The sequence below is a fragment of the Mya arenaria genome, chromosome 9, assembly GCF_026914265.1.
Source record: "Mya arenaria isolate MELC-2E11 chromosome 9, ASM2691426v1".
NCBI lineage: Eukaryota > Metazoa > Mollusca > Bivalvia > Myida > Myidae > Mya > Mya arenaria.
Window position 1 is genome coordinate 14,446,121 of NC_069130.1, and position 26,222 is coordinate 14,472,342.

At 34.7% G+C, this 26,222-nt stretch overlaps 2 protein-coding genes across 2 annotated transcripts; both read left to right on the forward strand.

Moving 5' to 3' along the window:
- The first annotated feature begins 207 nt into the window (after nt 1–207).
- LOC128245776 (heat shock 70 kDa protein 12A-like) lies at nt 208–2,976 on the forward strand. The gene is made up of 4 exons (XM_052964005.1): nt 208–519; nt 1,009–1,227; nt 1,577–1,712; nt 1,925–2,976. Exons 1-4 carry the CDS (start codon nt 208–210, stop codon nt 2,974–2,976), a joined length of 1,719 nt encoding a protein of 572 aa, XP_052819965.1.
- Nucleotides 2,977–22,180: 19,204 nt separating this feature from the next.
- Nucleotides 22,181–25,161, forward strand: LOC128203440 (heat shock 70 kDa protein 12A-like). The gene is made up of 3 exons (XM_052904853.1): nt 22,181–22,395; nt 22,855–22,990; nt 23,385–25,161. Exons 1-3 carry the CDS (start codon nt 22,222–22,224, stop codon nt 24,437–24,439), a joined length of 1,365 nt encoding a protein of 454 aa, XP_052760813.1. The 5' UTR covers nt 22,181–22,221; the 3' UTR covers nt 24,440–25,161.
- Nucleotides 25,162–26,222: the final 1,061 nt, after the last annotated feature.

Here is a 26,222-nt window from a genome sequence, read left to right on the forward strand (position 1 = left end):
CCTCGACAAATATATATAACAATTACTGTTTCTTTTTAAATTCTGGATTTATTTTGCATTCTGTTGGGGAAGCATATGATGTCTTGTTTTGAAGAGTAAAGATAATTGAAGAAACTACTTCTCATTGAATGATAGGCAGGAACCTTTACCAATATACTTTTCACATCTACATATATATTTTAGTGGAGCGTGTTATCCTAATAAACAATGGCAAGCAAAGCTCAAAGCAATACTATGATGGTGGCAGCTTTCGACTTTGGTACCACGTATAGCGGTTATGCGTACTCCTTCAGACACGACCCCAATACTATTCAGACAAATCAGAACTGGTATGCAGGAGGTGGTGCTTCAAGATTAGTGTCACTGAAGACGCCTACATCCGTCCTTTTAAATCCAAAGGAACGGTTTGACAAGTTTGGTTTCGAGGCCGAGGACAAGTATGCAAGCCTAACTGAAGGTGGTAAGCACCACGGCTGGAGACTTTTTTGGAGGTTTAAGATGGTGCTGCATAGCACTAAGGTATGTAATTAATCAAGTACAAAATATGTTAACATTATACGCATGATTTTGATAGCATTTTCTTTGATGCAAATGAGAAGTTAGTTAATATATTGATATGTTACACATGATAATTAACTCCGAATACTAATACATCTGATTCAAGTCGATTCAAGTCATGTTCACTCTTTAACAGCCTGATTCACGCCCTCAATTTTACACTGAAAACTACATGTAATTAACAATTAGCCATACCTTATTTAGATTGCCTATAAACACTCGTCAATAAACACACTAAACAAATCCCAAGAAAACACACATACAAAATATACAACTTGATCAATACAATTATTTCTGAGTACACTGAGTTAGCAGACTAACCTCAGCATGCATTACTTAAAGCAAAATCAAACGTTATAAAAAAGAAAACAAGCATTAGCATAAATAACATTACATAATAAGGAAATATAAATACAAGACTACTAATTATTATTTGATTGTCGTCTTTAGCACTTGACAAAAGACGTAGAGGTGGAGGACTTTTGCGGAAAAAAGATGAAGGCTTTTCCGTTGTTTGCCATGTCGATTAAATACCTGAAAGAACACTTATTTGCGGCGATTACGAGGCAAACGACAGGATTCGAGGAGACGGATATCCTGTACGTGTTGACCGTCCCAGCTATCTGGGATGACAATGCTAAGTGGTTTATGAGGGAAGCGGCAGTAACAGTAAGACATGGTTTGCGTTGTTTGTAACGAACAGCAATTCTCATCACTGGGACTCATAATGATATGACATTAATCAATTTCCTACAGACGGGAATCGAACCATGTTCTCTCATTTGCCGGTGCATACAGTTATATCTTCAAGACAACGTTGTTAGCATAACAAAATAATTGAGAATAAAAATGAATTTACACTCAATTATTAACACAATGTAAACTAAGTCGATACCTATGAATGAATAAAATATTAATATAACTATTCACATTGAAATTTCCGAGGCGAATGTGACATACTTTACACAAAACAGGTCTAATTTATTAAAATGGGCTAATACGAAACTTTGTTGGAAAGGCTGGAGTAGACCCAAGACGCCTAAAGCTGGCCTTGGAGCCGGAATGTGCCTCGGTCCAGTGTGAGACGCTGAGCATGGCCTTTAAGGGCGCTGTAACGGTTCAAGGATCACAGTTCATGGTCGTCGACCTTGGAGGTAGGGAATATTTATCAAATCATTAATTATTCTTCTGAAAAACAAAACAATGAATGTTTTACCTGTCGCTTTCACCGGTTCCGGGTTAATGTCCTAATTTACTTAATGATGTCAAGTGAGCCAATAATGATTTAATCTTTTATTAGTTTCGGCCATTAACTTTTACCAAAGATACATGAAAAGAAAACAAATGTTGTTGTTTCAAAATCCAGGAGGCACCGCAGATATATCTGTTCATGAGAGAAAAGCAGATGGAACCCTGAAGGAGATCCACATAACCAGTGGCGGTCCATGGGGAGGCATCTATGTGGATGAAAATTACATGAAAATGTTGAATGAACTCTTTGGAGAAAAAGCTATTACCGAACTTCGAAAGACTGAAATTAATGATTATTTTGACGTCATTCGGGAATTTGAACATAAGAAACGATCATTTGACACTGAAAAAACAAACCAATTAATTGTTCGTATTTCTGCCTCGCTGAGAGATCTTGCGGAAAAGTATTCTTCCAAATCTTTAGAGGAACGAATTGGGACCTTACAAATTGACAATGCCATCGCCAAGAAAGGCAAAGACAAGCTACAGTTTGATACAGCAATTTTCAAGGCCTGGTTTGAAAGACCAATCGATCTGCTGATGCGGCATCTAAAGTCTCTTTTAGCTGAACCAAAGATGCGAAGCGTGCACACCGTTATTCTGGTGGGCGGATTCGGCGAAAGCCCGTACGTTCAGAGGAGAATCAAAAGTGAAATAACCGGCGTGAGACTGATCGTCCCATCAGAAGCAGGTCTCACCGTGTTGAAAGGCGCTGTTCGGTTTGGACTCAACCCCGATATTGTCTCCTCTAGGATTATGAAGTACACGTACGGGGTAGCTGGATATAGGGACTTTGATGAAAAGAAACATCCAGAGGGGAAGAAGAAATGGTTGAATGGAGAATGGTCGGTGCCTAAATGTTTCAATGTGTACATTCGGGTAAATGATGAGGTGAGAGTGAATCAACAGGTAATCATGAAAAGTATTCCTACTTCTGAAATTACTCTCACGTCCGTCTATAGGACGACACAGGAGAACCCCGAGTACACGACGGACCCCGGATGTGAACTACTAGGGACTATAAGGCTAGAGTGTAGCAAGGATATCCCATTACAGCACCAGGTTTTAGAAACTACGTTTATGTTCGGGGGTACAGAACTTCTTGTCAAAAAGAAGAACAAGACCACTGGAAAAGAAACCGATATGACCTTTGAGTGCTTCCAATAAAATGATTTGTAAATAATCAAAATGACTAATTTTGGCTTCTCGCAGAATGTATAAATGTCCCGCCAGCTTACTCGGCACTACCAACCACGCGTTTCTTGCACATTTGGCACATCGCCACGATCTTTCCCTACCTGCGGACATTATCTTTTAAATCTCTTTTTCACTATACGCCGCGATAGAAGCATAATGCCCACAGCGTTATCTTTCGTTATATTTTTCCCTTATTGTCACCTTATTCGCAAAAATGTATATTTCGAATACCCACGTTAAACATGTGTGATTGTGAATAAATATAATATTGAACAAAAGTGCGCATGTTTTTCAATCGTTTTTTTCTCGGGTTTGTATTTGATATTTATAGAAGAGCGATGTCTTTACATTTAATTTTATATGTGCTGTTCGGATATCGAGAAATTGCTCCATTTCTTGTGTCTGATATTCACAATTTATACTAATTAGATGAAATCTGAACAAATAAAACAATGATACGAATTATGTTTTAAAGTACAGCCTCTCTTATTGCCCCTCATCAACTTATACACCTAGACATTCCAAGTTAATTGCACAGTTGATTATCGATATCTGTGACAACCAATTAGAATTCGACAATCTGCCTACCAACTGAAAGTCACTTTTAGAAAACACCTGACTCTTTGGAAGCACTCAATCCTATATTTCAAAGTATAATTATTTCCATGAATAATTATTGGCTTTATCAAATAACAAATCACTTCTAACCAAAAACTTGCGCAATTTTAACTTTTTAAGTGAAAACAAAATTCAATTTTGTTTTAGTTACCTTGACACTTACAAAAATGTACAATGATCTATGTTCTTCCATCGAAGACGCGTGAAAAGCATGTGGTGCTCCTGATACAAACTCTTCCTAAAGGCATGAAAGCCCTTTCGCAGGTATATTTTGGTATCAACATGTAAAATCTTCTATATTTGTACCAACGGTGTCTGTTAAAATACCTGCATATCGTGGTTAACCGCATCGCGGCGGTAGGCATCGGTGGTGACGCGCACCAACGCATTGGCTACCGTGGAATATATCGCCGCGATTTTCCTCGATGAGGCAATCCCGCCCGCGCTGGCAACGTGCTAGTTGGTAGTGTAGACGTATCTTTGTAAACGTCTGTCTTAGCATTCACAGACTGGAGACGAACTGTATTGAAATGAAATACTTAAACAATTTGTATTCCCAATTAATATTTAATTCTGAATTTCTATCATGTTTCTGAATGATATATGGTGCGGGTATAACTCTACAATAAATACATATTAGATGCAAGGAAACAAATGTTGTTCTTATCATTTTATCTTTTACATTGCAACGATGAAGAATATGTTTGTAATGACTGTCATATCATGACTTTGGTTCGTGTTTAGTTTACATTCCAAACGAACCTATTGCATTGATGACGACGGCGATCTGACTTTTGAAATGAGATCAGTTCTTGTTATGAGGATAAATGCTCCATTGTACTTTGCCTTCCATCAACACATCACATGTTTCAATGTGCTTGTGCGTTGATTGTTATTTGTTAAATACCATGTGTGTTTTTAATAATCTTTTAGTTCATCAGTCAATTGCATCAATGTTGTTTTCACAAATTTCGCAGTCGTGACACACGGATAATATTCGGTGGATTTGTTTCAGGGAGGCTCACTACATAAATACATAATATGCCCCTCAAAATATATTGACACATATCTTAGATCAAAATCTTATTAATATTTTCTTCCCTCTCACTTTATATGCACATTTTGCATTATAACATTTATCAAAGTGCGTCAGAATTACTACTTTTTATTTCGTATTTGACATTTTGATTGGTTCTGAAGTAATACAAATATTACTTACATTTTATGATTGTCGAATTTGTAGACGTAATTTCAGAGATGTTTCATTTTATTTACAAATATTTAACATCTATTTCTTCAATGTCTTCATAAATTTTCCATTTAAAATAGCCCCCGATAAATATGTGACGGTTGTTTAAGTAAGACAACGTTTTTGTCAACAAACGTTGATATTTTGTCACGTGACGCCACAGCGATTGTCTATTTACTAATTACTTTTGTTTTACTCCATTGCAATTGTTTTAGATACCCTAAATGTTTTCATAATTGCACTCGGCCTATTTATACAAAAAAGTATTTTCTAGTTATAATAGCTATTTGTCCCGACCGAAAACACTATGTTAAGACAGGTATTATTTCCATTGCGACACCAATATACAAATATTGTTATTATGCTACAGCAAGCAAAACGTGATCGTTATGCTTAAACAAGGGTTGATGTTTAAAAAGGAATTTAACCATTAAAGCTTTATTGAATATTATCCAACTGCTTCTTTAATATTAAGAGTGAGAGCAAATGCATTTAGAAATAGAAACCGGGCGATATAACAGCATTGATAACGAAAACAGAAAATGTCAAATATGTAATACCAAATCGGTAAAGCACAGATTTACTTGTGCATATGTTTTCTTAAATTGATCTGAGAACTTAGTACAGCCTGGATAGATCTCTTAACACTTATTAACAAATTTGTATCCGTTATAGTTGTATATATTAGTCGAACTATTAGGAAAATTTCCTTTTTTTTTATTTAATGCTATACAAAACACCTAATTCTTTCGCTGTATATACGTTAAACTTGACACGAAGTGAATTTTATTCATACATTTCTTGAGATATGGAATTCAATTTATAAATGAGTTCGTTTGAGAAGAACTAATTGCTGAGTAAAAGTGCAAAATTCTTGAGAGGAACTGAATTTTGATTATAAATGTGTTACTCTTAAAGGAAATGAAATGCGTTAATTTTCAGAGGAAAATCATTTGGCTTTTGAGTTATTCTTGAGTGGAAAGTTGTTTTAATCTTCAGAGGAAGGGCACTTTTAAGTGTTGACCTTGAGAGGCATGACATGTTTTACTATAAATGCGTTGATCTTCATAGGACACATTTAGCCCGCACGTGTTACATAAGCTTTCTTTGCCATCTAACATTGATTGTAAAGTTTTAGGATCAAATGGGGAAAAAATACCGCATCAACAGCGAAAACATGAATATTTTCAGGTTATCAATTTCTAATATGTCATTAAAGTTACTGTTATTACTACAAAAAATATCGTTTAAGAAAAGAGACACAAAATGCTACTGCCGGATCCAACTTAGACTATTCAGTTTGCAATAATTAAGCCTATTTTAAGCCAAACAAACTGATGTGTAATTTATATATTGGCAAACATAAAGCTCTTTTAGAGGCAAACAAACCTATTTGTTACCCTAATTAAGCGATATCAGGGTCAAACAGACCACATCCTTAGAGTTAACAAAAAACACATGTGCCACTCTTATTCCGATCATTCAGTGCAAAAAGGACAACATGATGGAAACCATTTCCAAGCGTATTAACAGCCACATGGGCTCGTACTTAACTCTAAATTGTACTACACAGTGCCAAACAGACTACAATGGGCAGTTTGTTATCTAGTTTTGGCAACTGTAAATAACTATATACGAGCGTTAAAAGTATGTGTGTATTAAATAGTAATAATACATATTGTAAGACTAGCCATAGGCCCCAAAACGGCGGCCATCTTGGCTGTTGTCTTGACGACCATGGTAACCTGCATGATGCAAGCTGCACAACTAGATTAAATATAAACTTCAGATATGTCCAGACACAAGTGTTTCAAGAAACGTTCTGGACAAAAGAATGCTCACACATAATTTTAGGCACTAGATCGTAAAGGACTATATCCCATGTTGTTGCTGTTGTTTGATTTAAACGAGAAAAGCAATCATTGTGTACATTCGTCGTTATGGTAAATTTGAGCACTTACCGGAACATGATCTATAAGTTTTTATATTTTAATGATTCAAACTGTTCAACCGTGAAAAAATAAACAGATAGTGAAAGGATGAAGGTAAATAAATAAAAAAAATAAAAAATTCATTGTCACAACGTTTTAATATATATATTTTTCTTTTGCAGGCAGACAACATATTACAGATGTTCAATCGATTTCTGCAACTTTGAAAATACCAAAAGCATGCTGGTTGCCGCTTTCGACTTTGGAACTATATACAGCGGTTATGCTTTCTTCTTCCAAGTCGACCCAAACAAGATTCAGACAAACCAGGTTTGGTATGCAAGCGGTGGGTCTTCCAAGCTGGTGTCATTAAAGTATTCTATTATAATTCCAAGCTTAAAAGACACTGGGGTAAGTAGACATCATTTTAGATGATCCAATTTGAAGGGTCTAACAATTAGGCTTATCCCTGGTATTTTCAATGCAATGCGACATTATTTTGTATGTTTTGCTTTTTTGGGGAAAGACCATTAGAGAGTAAGCGATTTATTTTTACATTTTTCATAAAAAAACAAGGGAACGAAGAGTGAAGAACATGTTTTGAATAAGCGCAAAAATGACAAACCAAATATTTCAGATCATAATAAGATTTTTAAGAAACACATAAACAGTTTATTTATAATAGATAATATCCCAGGTGATAGGAAAAGGTTTGAAACAACGTATCTGCCTGGATGATTCTAACATATTTTACAACTGTATAAAGACAAAACAATCATTTATATCAGCGGCCAGGAAAATGTATTGATACATTTCTTTACAGAAAATCAGCATAAAAAGTAATGCATGTCCGTTTCTTTATGTATTTTGCTTTTGAATATCACTGTTAAAGTAATGGAGTGTGCATACCAAAAATGCAGAAAATGTTAAGAATTTTATTATTTCAGTTTCTAATAAAAATGTTTACCAGACGCCGCAGTTTTGTATGAAATGAATGAAACAAATGCTTAATCGGTTTCATATTTTAAATAATTATACTCATCGGTAACTTACTTTTACATTATAATGCCATATATTTGAAAAGGGCAATAACTTTATATACAGATATGTATAAAAAAGAGTTTCTTGCAAAAAAGCTAGATACCAAAACTCTGGTCAGCGGTGACAATATATAGGTGCGGTCGCACAAAACAAGACTTGATTTTGCCTCATTAATAAAACACATATTAACCTGATAAACATAAGATGTAATTAATATCATTGAATAAGGTGGTATCAAGAATATAACAAAGGATGTTAAATATCAAAATATATGTAGGATCTTAAACTGCCGGTTGCAACTGCAAACGTGTGCTGTGAGCTGAGAACTCCAAGATGACGTCCAAGATGGCCACCATAAATTTTAATTTAAGTAAATATGCTATAATTTAATAAATCAGATAGAATTATACTAACATGGATATTATTCTTTTGACAGTGTATTTCAAATTTATTGACACTTGATTATCAATATAAAGGTCATTTCATTACATATAAAACAACATAACATTTTATTTTTCATGTAAATTCATACTCACTTAAATGTTTATTTATGATATTAAACAAAAGTGGTTTGCAGAATTTAAAGTATGTGTTATCAATTTGTTTTGAGTAAAACCATCATATTTAACTGATTTGATCGCAGAATGGCTATTTCTGTAATTCTTTTATGATGAATTGTGAAGGTGTTATACTTAATGTATTTAAAAGAAGTGCTTTGTTGGTATTTTAAAAATGTTGAAATACATTACAGACATTGTAAAAATCCTTTCAATGTCAAACAACGAATTTATCCTAAGATTATTTTTTAGTGTTTATTTCTCCAGTCTGAAGTTAATTGATGATTGATGTCACATAATCATGGTGACAGAATGGTATATTCAATGTTTCTTCATTTTAAGATATTTTTAAATGGAGTGTTCAGGTTATATTTTAAAACGCTAAAGTTTCACACTATTTATATGGGAAAAACGGTTGTCATCAAATTGGTGTTGCTGTGAGAATTTTATGACATATGTGCATGACATGTTTTTGTGTTACTTCTAATTAACTTTTATGTATTGTTAATTAATCTCCATGTTGAAACACATTACTTCACCCTCCACTGACAAGGTCAATCTCATTCAAATGTAAAAATACAAAAATACAAACATTATATTCAAACATTTTTTATGTCCATTAAAAAGATTTTATATTTGAAATATTTAAATAAATGACTGCAGAACTTATAAACCTAAATATAAGGTTTGTATTGTGTGCAAATAATAGTACTTTTATTAAACATATGTGTGTCGTTCCAATACATGTTAACAAATAATTTTGCTAAATTAGCGACAAATGAGATTGTATTACTGAATTATGACACTTGAACTGTTAGAAGAACATTGTATAACAATAAAAGTATTGTATGTTTTTTTGATAATGCAGTTTAATCATACCTACAGCATTGATCACATCAGACTCAATGAAATCAAAAACATGTCAAGATCATATCGAACAAAAAAGCCTACTTTTTCTCTCTTTTTGACAGAACCTTACTAAAAGATAATGTGGTAATATTTTCATGCAAAAAATCATGTTGTGTTGTTTTGGTGTGAGCGAGGAATTGGTAATGCATCTGACACATTAAAGATGATTTGATATTCCTAATTGCTTTGGGAGGAAAATATCAACCAAGTAGAAAATCACAGTACGATTCACAAAGAAAACAACACTATTGGTTTTTCAATAATAAAAATAATTTTAACTTTTAATTTACGTTAGACACAAGTAATTTGAATAAATAGGCTTAAATATGTCTGGTCATAAACTACTGGCTTGCATGAAAAAACATGGTTATAATAAGTGCAAAGAAATTTCTTGGACAAAAGATGGGTTGATTAAGCACAAAGTTATGTATGCCTAAATTACATGGACTCACGATAGGCTTTGATCAAGACCTGATAATGCATTAAATAGGCCTGAGGAACGACACTATGGGCTTGATGTACCTACATTTAACCATAATATAGAAAATATATAAGACAAGTACATGAAAAACGAACATACTATTAACAGTTGTGTATAACCTGTGCAATCAATGTAAAACAATGAAGAAAAAAATCATATTAGATGGAAAAGAAACCAAGGTTGATTTTAAAATATGTCTTTTAAATTTTGATTCAATTACTAATTCTTCAATTGAAAATACATATGTTTTAAAACTCTGTTAACACTTATGGGACATTGAAGTGATCATTGTTGAATGTCAAGTAGAATGTTATAATCCGAGGAGAAATATTCGTATCAATATTAATTATTATGTACTTAATGCATATTAGGATCTTTAAACATATCCTTTTGCGAAAAAGGCAAATCATCAAATGATATTCTGGCCGCCGTCTGGAATATATCAGCCCGCACCAAACGCTTGCAATTAATGCCGTATAATACAGCTTTTGCCAACATATTAATATAAAACATTTTTTTTACTCTTGGTACCACCGTACCCTTGAAATCTAGTAAGAAAATATTGACTGAAAATCACCCTAGTAATAATAGCAGTTTGTGTCTTATAATAGTGTGTAGTATGTCAACATATTTTGAGTAGTCAAATTCAAACACGTAATTTATTGTCAACAAAATATCGTTTCTAGGTAATGTTAGGGTAGGGTAACCAGGAAATGTCAGTGACCATATATATTGCAGCATATATATATACGGGCGAAAATATAAAGGTGAGCCTAGTTAAAGCCAGCTCGAAGGAAAAAGGTAACCGTAAACGTAAACAGTAAAATTGATTTCATCCAAAGTTCGTGACGCAAGATGTGACGGTGGAGGAATTTTCAGGCAAACAGATGGCGGCCTTTCCGCTGTTTGTCATGTCTATCAAATACCTGAGAGAACACTTACTAGAGGCAGTTACAAAACAAACGATCGGAATCAACGAGAATGACATATTGTACGTGTTGACCGTCCCGGCTATATGGGATGATAATGCCAAGAGGTTCATGGGGGATGCGGCAGTTGCAGTACGTCATTGTTTAAGTTGAATTGCGTTTTACTCTAAAGTATATTTGTTTATAGACACCCATTCAAGTGCTTGTTCGAATAAGTTATTTTGTAGGTTGGGTAGTCATGAACACTTTGAATCAAGAAAACATGTATAATTAGTGAAAGGCTTTACCGAAAAAATGCAATTGCCTTTTTAGAGAATATCTGTTAAACAAAAACATATTCGTAAATGTGCTTAAGTCCGTAGTGCATTTATGCATGTTGATTAGGATTAATGCATAATATAATGCCTGCTAAATGTTTAACCTTAACACCAAATACACATGCCGTTTTGAAACATTTTACGTTTTGGTCCTTCAATACAATAAGAAAAAGTCCGCACTGTCGAAGGCCTGTACGATCGTTATTAAAATAAAACAAATCGCGCTTCAAGCTCGTAAATCATTTCAAACACTTGAAACTTTAAACTTTTAAACATTGCAATGGAACTATTAGTTTTATAATTACCTTTTTTGCTTGATTCCGACGAAAGCTGACGGCTTAAAAATTCTTCCGATGCCGTTCCCTGGCAAATATCAGAACTCTATCCATTTGAAAGACCATGAGAAAATACCACTGGTGCTGATTGAAACCACACCCTATTGGCTGAGAGTCGGCCACCTGTACTACAAGAACACTACCACAGTAATGTTTATGCACATATCTGCTTCTTAAACTGCTGTATTTACTTATGCAAGGCTAAAATCGACCCAAACCGCCTAAAGCTGGCATTGGAGCCGGAATGTGCCTCGATCTGGTGTAATACGTTGGGTAAGGACGTCAAGGGCGCTCTAGCAATACAAGGAGCACAGTACATGGTCGTCGATCTTGGAGGTTAGTGATGTTGCTCTGTAAATATAAGTGCGCTTTTTAAAGTTATATCTACTTGTTAGTGTTCGTCTGCCCTAACCTCTTTGGCCGCTGGCTACAGATATTGGGTGAGGTATTGAACATGGATTCATTAGGCTAACGTTTCAGAAATAAGTTAAAAGTATTATCATTCGAGGTCATTTTTTTCAAAACATGTTTAAACGATTTACTCCAGGGGGAACAGCAGATATATCCGTACACTACAGAAAACCAGACGGAACCTTAAAGGAAATCCACAAAGCCGGTGGTTGTCCTTGGGGAAGTATCTTTGTTGATGAAAATTACATGGAGATGTTGCCTCGGTTGTATGGGAAAAAAGCTGTCATTGACCTGCAAAATAAAGAAATGAGTGATTATTTTGATATCACTCGTGAATTTGAAATCTGGCGTGAGACTGATCGTCCCTCCAGACGCGGACCTCGCTCTGTTGAAAGGTGCCTTGATGTTTGGACATAACCCCGCCATTGTCTCCTCCAGGGTCTTGAAATATTCGTATCTATAGGATAAACCTGTATGGTGAATTTGATGAAGAGAAGTTTCCAAATGAGAAAAAGGTTTGGAAGAATGGGAAGTGGTTGGTTGAGAAGTATTTCGATGTGTACGTGCTGGTGAACGAGGAGGTGAGAGTAGACAAACAAGTGACGATTCACAGTACTCCTAGCAGTAAAATATCCCTAACAGCCGTCTACAGGTCGACGATGGAAAACCCAGAGTACATAACCCGGATGTGAACTTCTAGGGAATATTGTACTGGAAAACAGTACGGACATTTCGTTTGAAAAACAGGATATAGAAACTACGTTCACGTTCGGGGATACGGAACTCCTGGTAATGGCAAAGAACATGACTACGGGAAAACAGGCGTTCATGAATTTTGCGTGTTTTGAATAATTAGGTTGCCGGACGATGAGTTCTGAAATGCACATCATCATATACAAACGCTTATTACAAAATCTGTAGTTTTCTTAAATGTAACACACAATTCTTTAACAGACAGTTTCACATATACATACTACTCTGGTTGATATAGTTTTCTCTATTTTGTAATTTTTGTACAATGCCTAGATCTGATCGTGTCTGTATATATACAGTAATGTTATTCTACACATGGCAATAGTGTATGTGCACGTAGAAAAGCGATTTACCTGACTGCTGGCAGGTTTTCCTACATCGATATGAATGTAATTTTATAAATGCAGTTGCAAACTCGTACCAAGACATTTGTTGGCCAAATAGAAGTGCTTATACAATCTTAGATTTATTTCATTCATACCTGAATTTAAAACTGCATTCGTTAAAAAGCTATCTGTAGGAATCGTTCAACAAGCGGAGCGAAACTTATATTTTATCCATAACCTGATACTCAAGACCTTCATCGTGTGTAAAGACCGAGTAAACGCAAGCCTGTCTCATAACTATCTACCGGGCGTATGTACAGAATGATGTGACTTGTCGTAAGTTGTTCGACTGTTGGTAATGTGTTGGATAATCGGATTGAAATGATTAAATTGTAATATTAAAAACATGTTTAAAAGTTGTGACATTGTCTGTTCTGATGATCTGCGTTGAACAAAATTGTCTTGTAGCTATAGCAATATACATTTTGGAAAGTATCTTTGGCAAGGTTTGGTAATTTCTAATGAGGTTTATAATTTTTAAAAGGCATGATTTAACAAAATACTGATTTTACGGCTGTGTAGTACTTGTCTAGAAATTAGCTTCTGCTGACTGTGAATATAGAAGTGTATGTAAATATGCTCAATACTACACAAACGACAGATAGATAGCTAGATAGATTTATTTCGGAAATAAAATGTACATAACATGGCATTTAAATTAGGGATGCAAACGAATATTCGAATATTCGAATATTCGATCAAACGTTTGGTATTCGAATGTCAACATCGGTATTCGAATATTCGAAAAAAGAGTAATAATGCTAATTCTCAATAAAGAGAATAAAAAACCTTTTGCCTACAACACTGTTGTTGTTTTTAAAGTTCGTTTGTTTTGTTTTTACAACGATGGCCCCTAATGCCAGAGGTGTGAATGTGATGACAATACACTAAACATGTGTCATATGTCATTTAGGGACATATCGTCGGATACTGTAAAAAGTCCCCCTACTTTTACAATATCTGACTAGGAATCGGCTTTAACACTAATGTTTTGTCTTGGCTGGAAATTAAGCTGTACAATATAGCTCAAATTGCCGTGATGATATGAATGCCATGTGCTACAATAATGTTGTTACATATATGTGCTTTAAACTGTTTTCCATGTTTCGATACAATGTTCGTGCTTTGAAATGTAAACATATTGTATAGCGTTTTAGGATAATTTTTCTCTATTAATTTTCAATAGATGAGTCAAATCCAGATATGTTTTCGTTTTATTATTTTACTGCTTCCCGAGTTGGTTTGAGTTTTCCAAAGTTATATTTCGTCAATTTAGAGGTCAATCTCAGAACGAGGCCGCTTGTCCTACGGTAAGACCCTCCATTGGCGCAAAAAGCTATTTGACTAGGAATGCATCTTATTTCACATTGTTTACAAATATAAAGGCAGCGGAATTGAAATTATTTGATTTTGTTGTTTGTCTGTTTTTAATGTACTGGTTTTTTTTATTCCTGAAAATATCGAATTTCAAAGGCTCATTTAGGGGAAATCAGGGTCCATCGCGCGACAATGTAGGGTAAAATTGCCCGGGTTATTACTTAATAATTATAGTAGTTTTCTACATCTTCCAAAATACGTATTTCGGTGATCGAATATTCGAATATTCGTTCGAAAGAATTACCGAATATTCGAATATCAATTTTGCCATTCGTTTGCATCCCTACATACATGATAAAAATACAAATAAATAAATGCGTCCATGTTAAAACCACATTATATTGCTAAGGATAACACAAAAAAGAGATTTAATATCCCCTTTTTCCATTGTGGTCTTTTTTAATTGGTTGACATAGGAAGACATTTTAGAGCATTATAAAATGAAATATTATACCATAAAATTTGCTTTATAATGAAAAACATAAGAGTATGTACTCTGATAAATCTATCTAAGACATGATTACAAAAATTATATTGGAATAAAAGAGGAACAGTCCTAGTCCAACAAGTGTGTCTTAATTGAGGACATAAACTTATTCAAGGTTTTGATATTTCTTAAATCTTGTGGTAAAATGTTCTATAATGAACACCCACGGTAGGCAAATGACTTTTACCAGAACTGTTGATCTTTGGGTAAGAATAGCGTCCACTATCAACGAAAGTACATGTATCTTCACTATTGGTCGTAGTTGACACTCTAAACCTAGTACTATAATTGTGTGCAGTACTTACTGGAATAAAATGTTCCATCGTATAGGAACGGGCTGTTTTAGTATGTATTTTAAAAACATGACAGAGTTATAAAGTCTACTCTTTTTTGCTACGGGTAACCAGTTGAAAGTGGTGAACTGTTCCTTGCCAATATGGGATCTAAAATCTAAATTTAACATAAACCTCATAATTTTGTTCTGGGTAACCTGTAGCTTGTTTCGCAAGTCCTAGGTAATGGAATTTAACAAGACAGTAGAAGCAAAATCATATGGCACTGAATAATGGATATAACTATCAGCCTTTTAGTATGTTCGTTAAGGAATTCTCGTTTCCCATACAGAAACTTGAGTCTTGCATTAGCCTTTTTGATGGCTGACATAGCCATGTCTTCAAAAGATAAGCAGTAATCAATAGTTACACCGAGGTACTTTACTGAACTTTTAGCTACAATGGGAACTCCTTTACTGGTGACATTGAGACCACCTTGTGATTTCAGCCTTTGCTTAGACCCAAATAGAATGGTTTCTGTCTTGCCTAAGTGCAATGAAAGCTTATTACATATAAGCCACTCACTAACACTTTCCAATTCATTGGAGATGGCACATTCTAGTTCATCTTTATGTTTACCAGAAACTAGAATTGCAGAGTCATCCGCATATCAGAGCAACTTATGCTTTACAACTGCTGGCATTTCATTTACATATATCAAAAAAGGAGTGGACCTAAAATGGACCCTTGAGGCACACCACATGATATATTTGCTTGTGAAGAAAATGTACCTGCGACAGATACTAACTGGTGCCTGTCGGACAAATATGATGAAAACCATCTAACAGTTGATTCATTTAACCCAATAGCTCCACGTTTCATTAACAGTATAGTATGATTGACTGTTTCAAAAGCTTTCTGAAGGTCTAACAGGGCCATACCAACAAGGTGTCCTTTGCCCATATTAAAACGAATAAAATCTGTCAAATGAAGAAGAGATGTTTCAGTAGAAAATTTGCGCCTGAAACCAGATTGATAAAAGTTAAATAAAAGTTCATTATTGGTCAGATAATCTTCAACTTGGTCATAAATAACTTTCTCCAATACCTTAGAGACAAACTGAAAATAGAGACGGGGCGGTAGTTGCCAACTTCTGTTTTGTCATTTTTCTTGAACAAAGGGACAACACGAGCAGACTTCAAGTCGTCTGGCACCACGCCCTGAATAATTGACAAATTAATGATATGAGAGAGAGGATGAGCTATGCAATTTGCAGCATCCTTTATAAATTTTGAGGGGATACCATCAAGTCCAGTGGCCTTGTTGGAGCTAAGACTGTACAAGTATTTTAAAACTTTACATTCCGGCACAATTGAAATACCATAGCTGTTTGCTTTGACGATTTACTAGAGGAAAAAACAACTTATTTGAATAAGGCAAATTAAGTAAAAAAATATATACAATCAACATTCCTATGTAGTATATTATATTATGAATTATACACTCTAATGTCAAAATTCACTTATTATATTGACTCTATGTTTGAATCATTGGTTATGTTTATGTTATAGTTATATACAATTTACATTTATATATATATATATGTTTAAAATATTTAGTAATTGATCATATATAAGATGTACATGCTTACACCAAAATATACTACCGGACTTGTGTTTCCGGTCATTTGACCAGTGCTGAAAAAACCCGTCTTACACCCCCAATGTAAGATAAGGCAACACCACCTCACTTCTTATTTCTTTTATTGTATGGCATTATTAAAAGTATATTATGCCATTTCATAAAAATGCAATTGAATATATAAGTATACAAGACTTTTAATTAAATTTTAAATAAAATAATCCCAAAAACGCGATTTTTAAAAGACCTATTTGACGTCAAAACTGATATAAAATTTCTGCGCTTTATGACGTCAGTAAACAACGTTGCACACGCTTTTTGGTGAAATGTACAAAAGTGCGTTTTCTATGTCAAATTTCCACAAATTATTAATTTTAGATACGCAGGAAAGAATATCAATCATGTGTTACCGGTCGGTACGGCAAGCCTCGTTACCGGCTTACGCGCGTGCTCTTGGGTGGGATTTTTCTATCCGTACCGGAAACTCATGACTTGTATACTTAAAGTTGCAGACAAGCTCACAGTATTTCAGGTTTTCATAGTTCGAAAATATATGCTCTTTCGTATATTGACCACCTTCTGTATCTCTCCTGTCAATTTAAAAACCTGGCTGAAACCCTATGTATGTGTTTATATAACATTATTGTCGTTGAGGTGGTTGGTAGTTTCTGTCAGGATTTGTGAGGTAAAATTCCAGTTGTTAATACAAGCGTGTGCTCCGTCTGCGTCATGTATTATCAAACCTCTAAGTTCATGCTAACTATCACATTTAGGGAGAATTATGCCCTGTTCCTGTACAAATTTATATTATTATAAATGTTTAAAAATGGTTAACATCAATAGCAACACTAGTTTAGACGCATACCTGGTAGTTAATTGTGCTACCACAAATACATGCTAGCTAAACTATTTTTGTATATCTGTTTAAATGAAATAAACAAAAATAAAGGTGGGTATAAAATAAAATAGGGTAACAAGTAGTAAGTTTTGATCCGGGAGGTTGTACTAGATAAAGGTGTTCACTACAATTGTCATTTTAATGCCGTACTACATGTAATTTTCTTGTTTTGTGACATTTTAACATCGGACGACGTGACGTCAGCAGAGTGGAATAAGGCCGTATCGCACTGGAGTGGATTTTCGGACTACCGTATTTTGCGAAAAGTATTGCATGCGGATTTCTAATTGGATAATAGTAAAAACAAATACACAATGGCAGTATTACAATGAAAACAGGAAACGTTATGACGTGTGATAAATTCAGATTTGAGTTTGCATGTTCCGCGCTTGTATTGTTCAAATTTTAATTTATGCTTTCTTTTAAAGTCAGTATCACATTTAAAACATTTTTCATTTTAAATATTGTGTAATCTACGGCGAACTACATTATGGCAAATACCCGCGTACTTCTAACAGTACGGTTTAAAAAGCATGACGCTTACGTTATAACATAGCCATAAACTCTATACCTCATATTTAGTAAAGAGTAATGCCTGTTTCTCTTTCTCTTGCGTTTGTAGCACAGCACTCTCACATGCATTCATATGGTATATAATTAATCAGCTTCCAATAGCCGTGAATTTAACTCAACACGACGAGATAGTCTTTTCAATTGATCTTTTGCGAGAGCATGATTTTGTGTTAAGAAAACCGGAACACGCAAAGGACATTCATTTGCCTGGCATGGTGACCACACACCAAACTCACATGCACCCATGCCGGGAACAAACCCGGCAAATACGAGTATCGTTTACAAGTATAACGCAATCATATTTGGCATGAACCGTGTACCTTTCTGGGATTTCAACTTCGAACTCATGTTGGTCATGATTTTCAGGGAAAATAAGATTATGGAGAAAGCTCTATATAATCATGGAAAGTGCTCTTAATTGCAGGGTTTATATTGTTTATGACAAAACTCAATATCAAAAAAGTTATATTTAAAAAAACTTACCTGAATCGAACACTGATGTTTAAAGTTTTTGCCGTGCCATTGACCAACACGTCACGTGGGTTCTCCACCGTAAAGGTAAGAGTTCATATTAAAGCTATAAATTCACTAGTGTCTGCGCTCATTCCTTCACCAGTGGCATCACCGGTATCATTCACATTTAAATTTAGAAAGCCTCTGACGAAAACAACCGCCATGCGTCTATGTAGTCATAATTGGCTTTATTAAATGGTTTATTAAGTAGTTAGCGCAAGCGTGCTTGCTAGTACAGAATCGTTTCGCGCTCAAAGCTAAGACAGTTAGCATTAAATTTTGATCTTATCAACAATTTCATTGGCACAGGGCTGTGACTTAATTACTTAGAACACCAAACATAAACAATTAATATTAGTTGGTTTATTAGTGTCCTGATAAGTTTGTTTCAACCGTAGTGTTTATACATTCAATGTTTCAATAAGTTCATAAAATAGAACACAGTCTGTTTCACAAAACAAGAAGATAATTACTATCTATACCCGACCACAACCCATAGATGGAGTAGATAGTGATAGGATCGTTACAGGTAACTATTTCGTTTTTATTTTTATTCATTCACTTCGTTAACATAAATTTAAAAATATATTAAAAAACGTTATAATATAAATGTTTTAAATTGAGCGATGGTTCATACTAAATATGGCACATTCAGTTCATGATGGAGATTTAGCAAACAAGGAAGTAGTTTAATTTTCATTTTGTATACAAACTCATTTTTCCTTTGGATACATGTCAATTAAAAGTAGTACAATCAGGCAACCAAACCAAACAAAGTAGTTTTGACATTCGCGTTTACATTCAAGTGTGAGGAATGCATACAATAAAAAATATAAGCATGTGGAAGTAGCTTATTCAGTTGTTCATGGTGTTTGGAATTATCTTATGCAAAGCAGTATATTTGAACTTTTTCACGTCGAATGTTTGAGGAAACAAGTCATACTATAGAGGTAGTGATAAGTACAATAAAATTAAATGACAATAGCACATACATAAAATGTCTTTTTTATAGGTATTTAAGCTCTATCTTTAACAGGTCAATATAGAAGTAGAATTAATATCTGAATGGTTAAAACGTTTTAACCAGCAATATATAAGCGAAGAACCTTCCTGTTTTTATGCGACACTAAAGTCATCACACCCACCAAATATACTTTAGACATGCAGCAGATTAAAGGTGTTCAATTCATTTCTAAAGAACTTTGACCTCATAAACGCAGTCAGCGCTGTAAAAAGAGATATAAAAGTACCTGGTTAACATGAACACTCCTTGTTAACATTTTCTGCGATACACAACCTTGATTAAAAATACAGTTTATATACAGGCAAAGTTGCCAAAAATATACTGATATAGTAGCACACTTGATACAGCATTACATGCACTTAATGAAAATTAATTACAACTTTGCATATTTGTGCTTAAAGCTGTATTCGGAGTAAACCACCTGTAATTAATCTTGAGTAATAGGTGTATTGGTCAACGTAGCGAAACAGGGGGCTCACTAAGGGATACTCTAGTTTTGACACTCATAAATTATAACAAACTCCAGCCTTTTCGGCGCCAGGATCAGGGTTCACATTATGTCTTTATAATCAGCGTAGTATTTGTATTCAATGCGAATGTATGATTAGTTTTCTATGTACTACAATCATGTCATTCGTTATCAGTATTAAGATAAATAATATGCAACATTTGCCGTGGGAAACGGTCACCAGCTGAAATGGCCTCAATACGGTCCAACAATGAAACAATTAAACACTGGTGCATTCATTCAGTTTTTATAATTGACGCTAATTTTAGGCAGGAAGTAACAATATGTATTCGTTTGCAAGGACTTATGACCGTTTAGGAAATACCTAGGTTTTACAAAAGTAACGTCTTTCTTAGTTTATCCTCTTTATAATGGGTTTGATTGCAAGGAAACTCTTATCTTGCCTTACTCTACGGTCAGTATGCTGACTTGAAATTATCATATGCAACGTCTTTCTTTGTTAATACGAATTTAAATGGGTTGGATTGTAAGGAAACTTTTATCTTTACTCTCCGGTCAGTTTGTTGACTAAAAAATAAAATTGTCCCAATATCACAAAACTACTTAAGTCATTTCTCAATCTTAATGCAAATTCGTTTTTTTACCAAATAACAGCAAAGGGATTCAACATATGCTTTCCCACTTTTTAAAAGTATATTATCTCTTTAGTTATTCGATTATTGTATGATATTTAAGTGAGGTAAAAAAATTGTAAAACACAATTGAGTAGAACTGATTTTGTTCAGCGATTGCACAATTGCTCATTTCGAGCACTAGAACTATCTATTTTTTACCTATACGGCGAAATCCGCGTGTCCAGAATATAAAACAAATACTATTTTGAACCATGCTTTGCTAGTTTTCGGTAGAATGAGTTTGGGATGAAATTTCGCTTCTATATTCTTTGCAGGAACAAGTCCTTTACGACTTTGTTTTTAGCCAAGAGAAGAGATAACCCTCGACCTCTTGGATGAGGGGAAAAAAGCTTTACCGCTCTCAGCTTCACCTGTATTGTTTCAGTGCAGTGCCTAGTTATATCAACCATGGCAAGCAATGCACAAAGCAAGACACTGATGGTGGCAGCTTTTGACTTTGGAACCACGTACAGCGGTTATGCTTTCTCCTTCCGAGACGACCCCGACAAGATTCAGACAAATCAGAACTGGTACGCAGGAGGTGGGGCCGCCCGACTGGTTTCATTAAAGACACCTACATCCGTCCTCCTAAATCCAGAGGGAGAGTTTGACAAGTTTGGTTTCGAGGCCGAGGACAAATACGCAACCCTAGCTGAAGATGATGAGCACAACGGCTGGAGGCTATTTCGGAGGTTTAAGATGGTTCTGCATAGTAATGAGGTAGGTTATAAATAAACATAATATGTTAACCTGATATATATCATTTATGATAGCACATTGGTTTGTCCACGAACACCTGTAGTTATGCAGGATGTTTTAACAGTAAATATGACAATTAACTTCTCATACTGTTAAATCTTATTCACGCCTTCAGTATTAATACAATGATATCTACAGGGCACCTAGTAGTAGCAAAACAATTAACGATTACCTTGTGTAGAGGTGCAACGTTAAAAGCCTAACACACACTCATCGATAGGCACACGACGTAACAAAATAAATACAAGAAATTCATAAATATTTAAATATGAATAATTGTAGGGATAAGTTTAAATATTTTATTCAACATCAATATTAGACAATGCAACATTGTATGCCATTATATACATGATATATTGAAACGGATTAAAACGAAAGCAGAGCTTTATGATTCACACTAGGGGGATAACTCTATGAGTATTCAACCTCACACTTATCCTATCATTGGACAATAAGCGCGATATCAATCATGTAATCTTAATATGATCCTACATCAACACGAAGACTATAAAGAATGGCGTAATTACTATTGTATTGCTTTTGTAAAAATGTTATGTTATCTTTAGCATTTGACGAAAGACGTTACGGTAGAGGACTTTTGTGGAAAACGGATGGCGGCTTTTCCGTTGTTTGTTATGTCCATCAAATACCTGAGAGAACATCTACTTAAGGCAGTTACCACTCAAAAGATAGGAATCGAAGAGACAGACATATCGTACGTGTTAACCGTCCCTGCTATCTGGGATGACAATGCCAAAAGGTTCATGAGGGATGCAGCAGTTGCAGTAAGTCATTGATATTTCTTTTGCGTTGATGCTTGTCCTCAAATAACCGCCTTGTCTCTCCATGGTTTAGTGCAGCTTGATTAGAATACTGATGTTCAAAACTACGGAAACAAGCTCAGTAGCAAAAAGTTGAAAAATAAACCCGGTTTAATGGCATTTGGGACACGCCAAAGACAGAGAACATAAACACAAAAAATCACAAACAAGAAACATGGAAGAACAGCACCAAACTCCACAAACAGCACGGTGCAGATAGAACTTAATCGTATCTGTATTAGTAATCGTATGTACATAAGTAATGTGCAAAAAGTAAAATTGGTAGTTTATTATAAAATTGGGTTTCAAAATTTAATATTTTAATCAAGTTTACCAAACTCAAAACAACCTTTAATTCTGACGTTGATATTAGTTAAAGTTTATAATCTCTTTATTTTACCTGTATATGCACATTTTGTGAAGGCTGAAATCGACCCCGTCCGTCTTAAGCTGGCATTGGAGTCGGAATGTGCCTCAATCTGGTGTGAAACTTTAAGTGTGGACGTCAAGGGCGCTGTAGCCATTGCAGGATCCCAGTATATGGTCGTCGATCTTGGAGGTTAGAATTATGTTTAGCACTTTAGAATCAAATGCATTTTTTAAATTTAAATCCACTTGAAATACTTTCCGTCTTTTCGTGAACATATGACCACTGGCTACACGTTAAAGTTGATATACTCGAAGTATATAGGGCATAGAATTACAGCTCATAAATCAGTAATGACGTTAAAACGTGCTCTATTAGAAAAATATAACAAGTAAAAATAACCAGTTATAATAACAAGTAAAAATAACATGTAAAAATAACAAGTAAAATGACAAATAATAATACGACTCATTTGAAAAATAGCATTTCAGTGCCAAATACTCATGACGAAAGTGGATATGGGCCCTCGATTTAATCTAACTATTTGTGATTTTTACAATAAACACGTTTTTGCGATTTACTGCAGGAGGAACAGCAGATGTATCCGTACACGAGAGAAAATCAGACGGAACATTAAAGGAAATCCACAAAGCCAGTGGCGGTCCTTGGGGTGGTATCTTTGTGGATGAAAATTATATGAAAATGTTGTGTCAGTTGTACGGGGAAAAGGCTTTGAATGACCTACGAAAGACGGAAATGAGTGATTATTTTGATATCACTCGTGATTTCGAGCACAAGAAACGATCCTTTGATACCGAAAACACAAATCACGTTGTTATTCGATTGTCTGCTTCATTGCGTGACCTTGGTGATGAACATTTCAAAAAACCTCTAGCGGAGAGAATTTCGGCTTTAGGCATTCAGGAAAATTCTATAACACCAAAAGGTAGAGACAAGCTGAAAATCGTTGGCACAATTATCCAATCATGGTTCAAAGGTCCAATCAATCTGCTGATCCAGCATATAAAGTCACTCTTAGCAGAAGCAAAGATGGAACGCGTGCAAACCATTATTCTGGTAGGCGGTTTCGGTGAGAGCCCATACGTTCAGAAGAGAATGAGGAATGAAATAGCTGGAGTGAGACTAATCGTCCCTCCAGATGCGGGGCTTGCTGTGTTGAAAGGCGCCGTGAGGTTTGGACACAACCCCTCCATTGTCGCTTCCAGGATCATGAAATACACGTATGGGACATCCAGGTTCAAAAGTTTTAATAAAAAAAAGCACCCAGCTGATAAGAAGGTTTGGAAGAATGGAGAGTGGTTGGTGCCTAATTGTTTCAAGGTGTACGTGCGGGTGAACGAGGAGGTGGGAGTGGACCATCAGGTGACAATTTGGGGTACCCCTTTCAGTAAAATATCCCGCACATCCGTTTACAGGACGACACAGGTGAACCCCGATTTTACAACAGATCCTGGATGTGAACTGCTCGGGACTATAGAGCTTGAAAACAGCTCCGAGGTTCCGTTTAAAGATCAGGATAAAGAAGACACGTTTTTATTCGGAGATACTGAGCTGCTGGTAAAGACAAAGAACACTTTCACGGGAAAAGAGGCATTCATGACATTTGAGTGTTTCAAATAAATAGTTTTTAAGACGATGAGTGTGGAAATACACATCAGCACCAATATACCTATGATATAAAATATATAAATTATATATTTTAGACGTTTCACAAAACTATTCTATAGAATATTTCTGTTTTTGCTTGAACATTATTTTTTTTCTGTACTACGTTTGCATACCAATTTAACTTTTTCTGTAAATGTCTTAAATGTATCACATACACACCTTGGATTAGACTGTGTCTGTATATGCAATTATTAACAAATTGTGTGTTTAATAGTTATAGTACCTGCAAAACAAGAAATAAAGTTATTGTTGATTTAATTGCAATACCAAAATACTGCCACAGATGTATGTAACGATATCCCATTAGTTACATCAATCTAAAACATTACTCATGAAAACACTTCGGTAAAGAGGTGACAACATCACAGTATTGTCGTGTTTCTAAAATACTGTGGTTAGTTGTTGTTAAGGCGAAAATCATGAGTGGACTCTGTTTTTTTTCTTATAAAGGTAGCATTTGGAAGACACTTTACAGAACATGATCTTAAAGAAATCCAAATATTGTATGGATTGCATATCTGGAATACATTTCAAATGGATAACATTTTACAACTCATTATTCTCCAATAAAATTGAGACTTTTTGGAAGTGTATTTATTTTGGAGACATTTCAAAAGGAAAAAAGCAATGTCGAAAGTGTATTCCATAACTTAGTTATTATAATATGTATATTCTTTGAAAAAAAATCAAATAAAACAATTATACGCTTTTCTTAATGTTAGTATATTTTCCATAATGAAATTGCAAACGGAACCCCTTTATGGGGCCATAAAATCTGGATTATTTGTTTGTTGAAGAAGCAACTTTGAAGTGCAATCCTTTTAATCTATATGTATTTTATTGGCATGTTTCAAGAGGTAAAAGCTCCCAGGTGCATTCCTATTTATAGAGCTCATTGCGTAGCTCAAGACTTCACTAGTTGGTAAGGTCCGCTTTGCATGGTTTTCAAGGAACAGTATGTGCAAATATGAAAAATATTGCTGCTGATTGCTGGCAGTTTGTCTACATCGATATGAAGGTTTATTTTATAAACATAGCTGCAACTCGTAGCTACAGGTCACTTCTCAGAATGGCCCTGTAGGCCTTGCAAAATGGATGAACCAAATTGAAATGGTTAATGCTAATACCATCTTAACTTTATTTATATAATACCTGACTTTATAGCTGCACTCTTTAAGAAACTATTTGCAGACATCGTGTAAGAAACGAAGCAACCTTACTCTTGTTTTATTCAGACCTGCACTGTTAGAAAATTCTAAGTAAACACACACTGTGCTTATATTTATCTACCGGGCGTATCGTCAGGATTTGTTTGATTGTTCGTAATTTGTTGGAGATTTGGAAAGAGATTACCAATAGTAACATTAAATACATGTTAAAAATGTAGCGACATTTTCTGTTTAGAAGACTCTTTTTTAAATCAAACTGTAGCGTTACCATAGCCATTTATTTTGACAAGTGTTTTTGGCAAGTTTTTGACATTTAATTGATATATTTAATTTTGAAAAAGCATGGTGACCTTGAATAATCAAGGTAAAAAAACTCGGTCTTTGAATGCTTGGAGTAAATATGGAAGGCAAGTTAAATTTCAATCCAATTAGTTCAATTACACAATTATAATATAATCACAGTACTGGTGTTTACGGCTTTATGGTACTTGTCTAGCAAAGGAATACTTTCGGCTCACATTATATACAAAAATGTGTGTAAAAATGCTTCTTAAACATATTCACAC

What these genes read in the sequence shown, in the direction of transcription:
- LOC128245776 (XM_052964005.1), top strand. Translation starts at nt 208, where the DNA reads ATGGCAAGCAAAGCTCAAAGCAATACTATGATGGTGGCAGCTTTCGAC. An exon ending in TGAGGGAAGCGGCAGTAACA is followed by an intron (nt 1,228 to 1,576) that starts GTAAGACATGGT and finishes TTTGTTGGAAAG; the next exon opens with GCTGGAGTAGACCCAAGACG. An exon ending in CATGGTCGTCGACCTTGGAG is followed by an intron (nt 1,713 to 1,924) that starts GTAGGGAATATT and finishes TTCAAAATCCAG; the next exon opens with GAGGCACCGCAGATATATCT.
- LOC128203440 (XM_052904853.1), top strand. Translation starts at nt 22,222, where the DNA reads ATGGCGGCTTTTCCGTTGTTTGTTATGTCCATCAAATACCTGAGAGAA. An exon ending in TGAGGGATGCAGCAGTTGCA is followed by an intron (nt 22,396 to 22,854) that starts GTAAGTCATTGA and finishes CATTTTGTGAAG; the next exon opens with GCTGAAATCGACCCCGTCCG. An exon ending in TATGGTCGTCGATCTTGGAG is followed by an intron (nt 22,991 to 23,384) that starts GTTAGAATTATG and finishes GATTTACTGCAG; the next exon opens with GAGGAACAGCAGATGTATCC.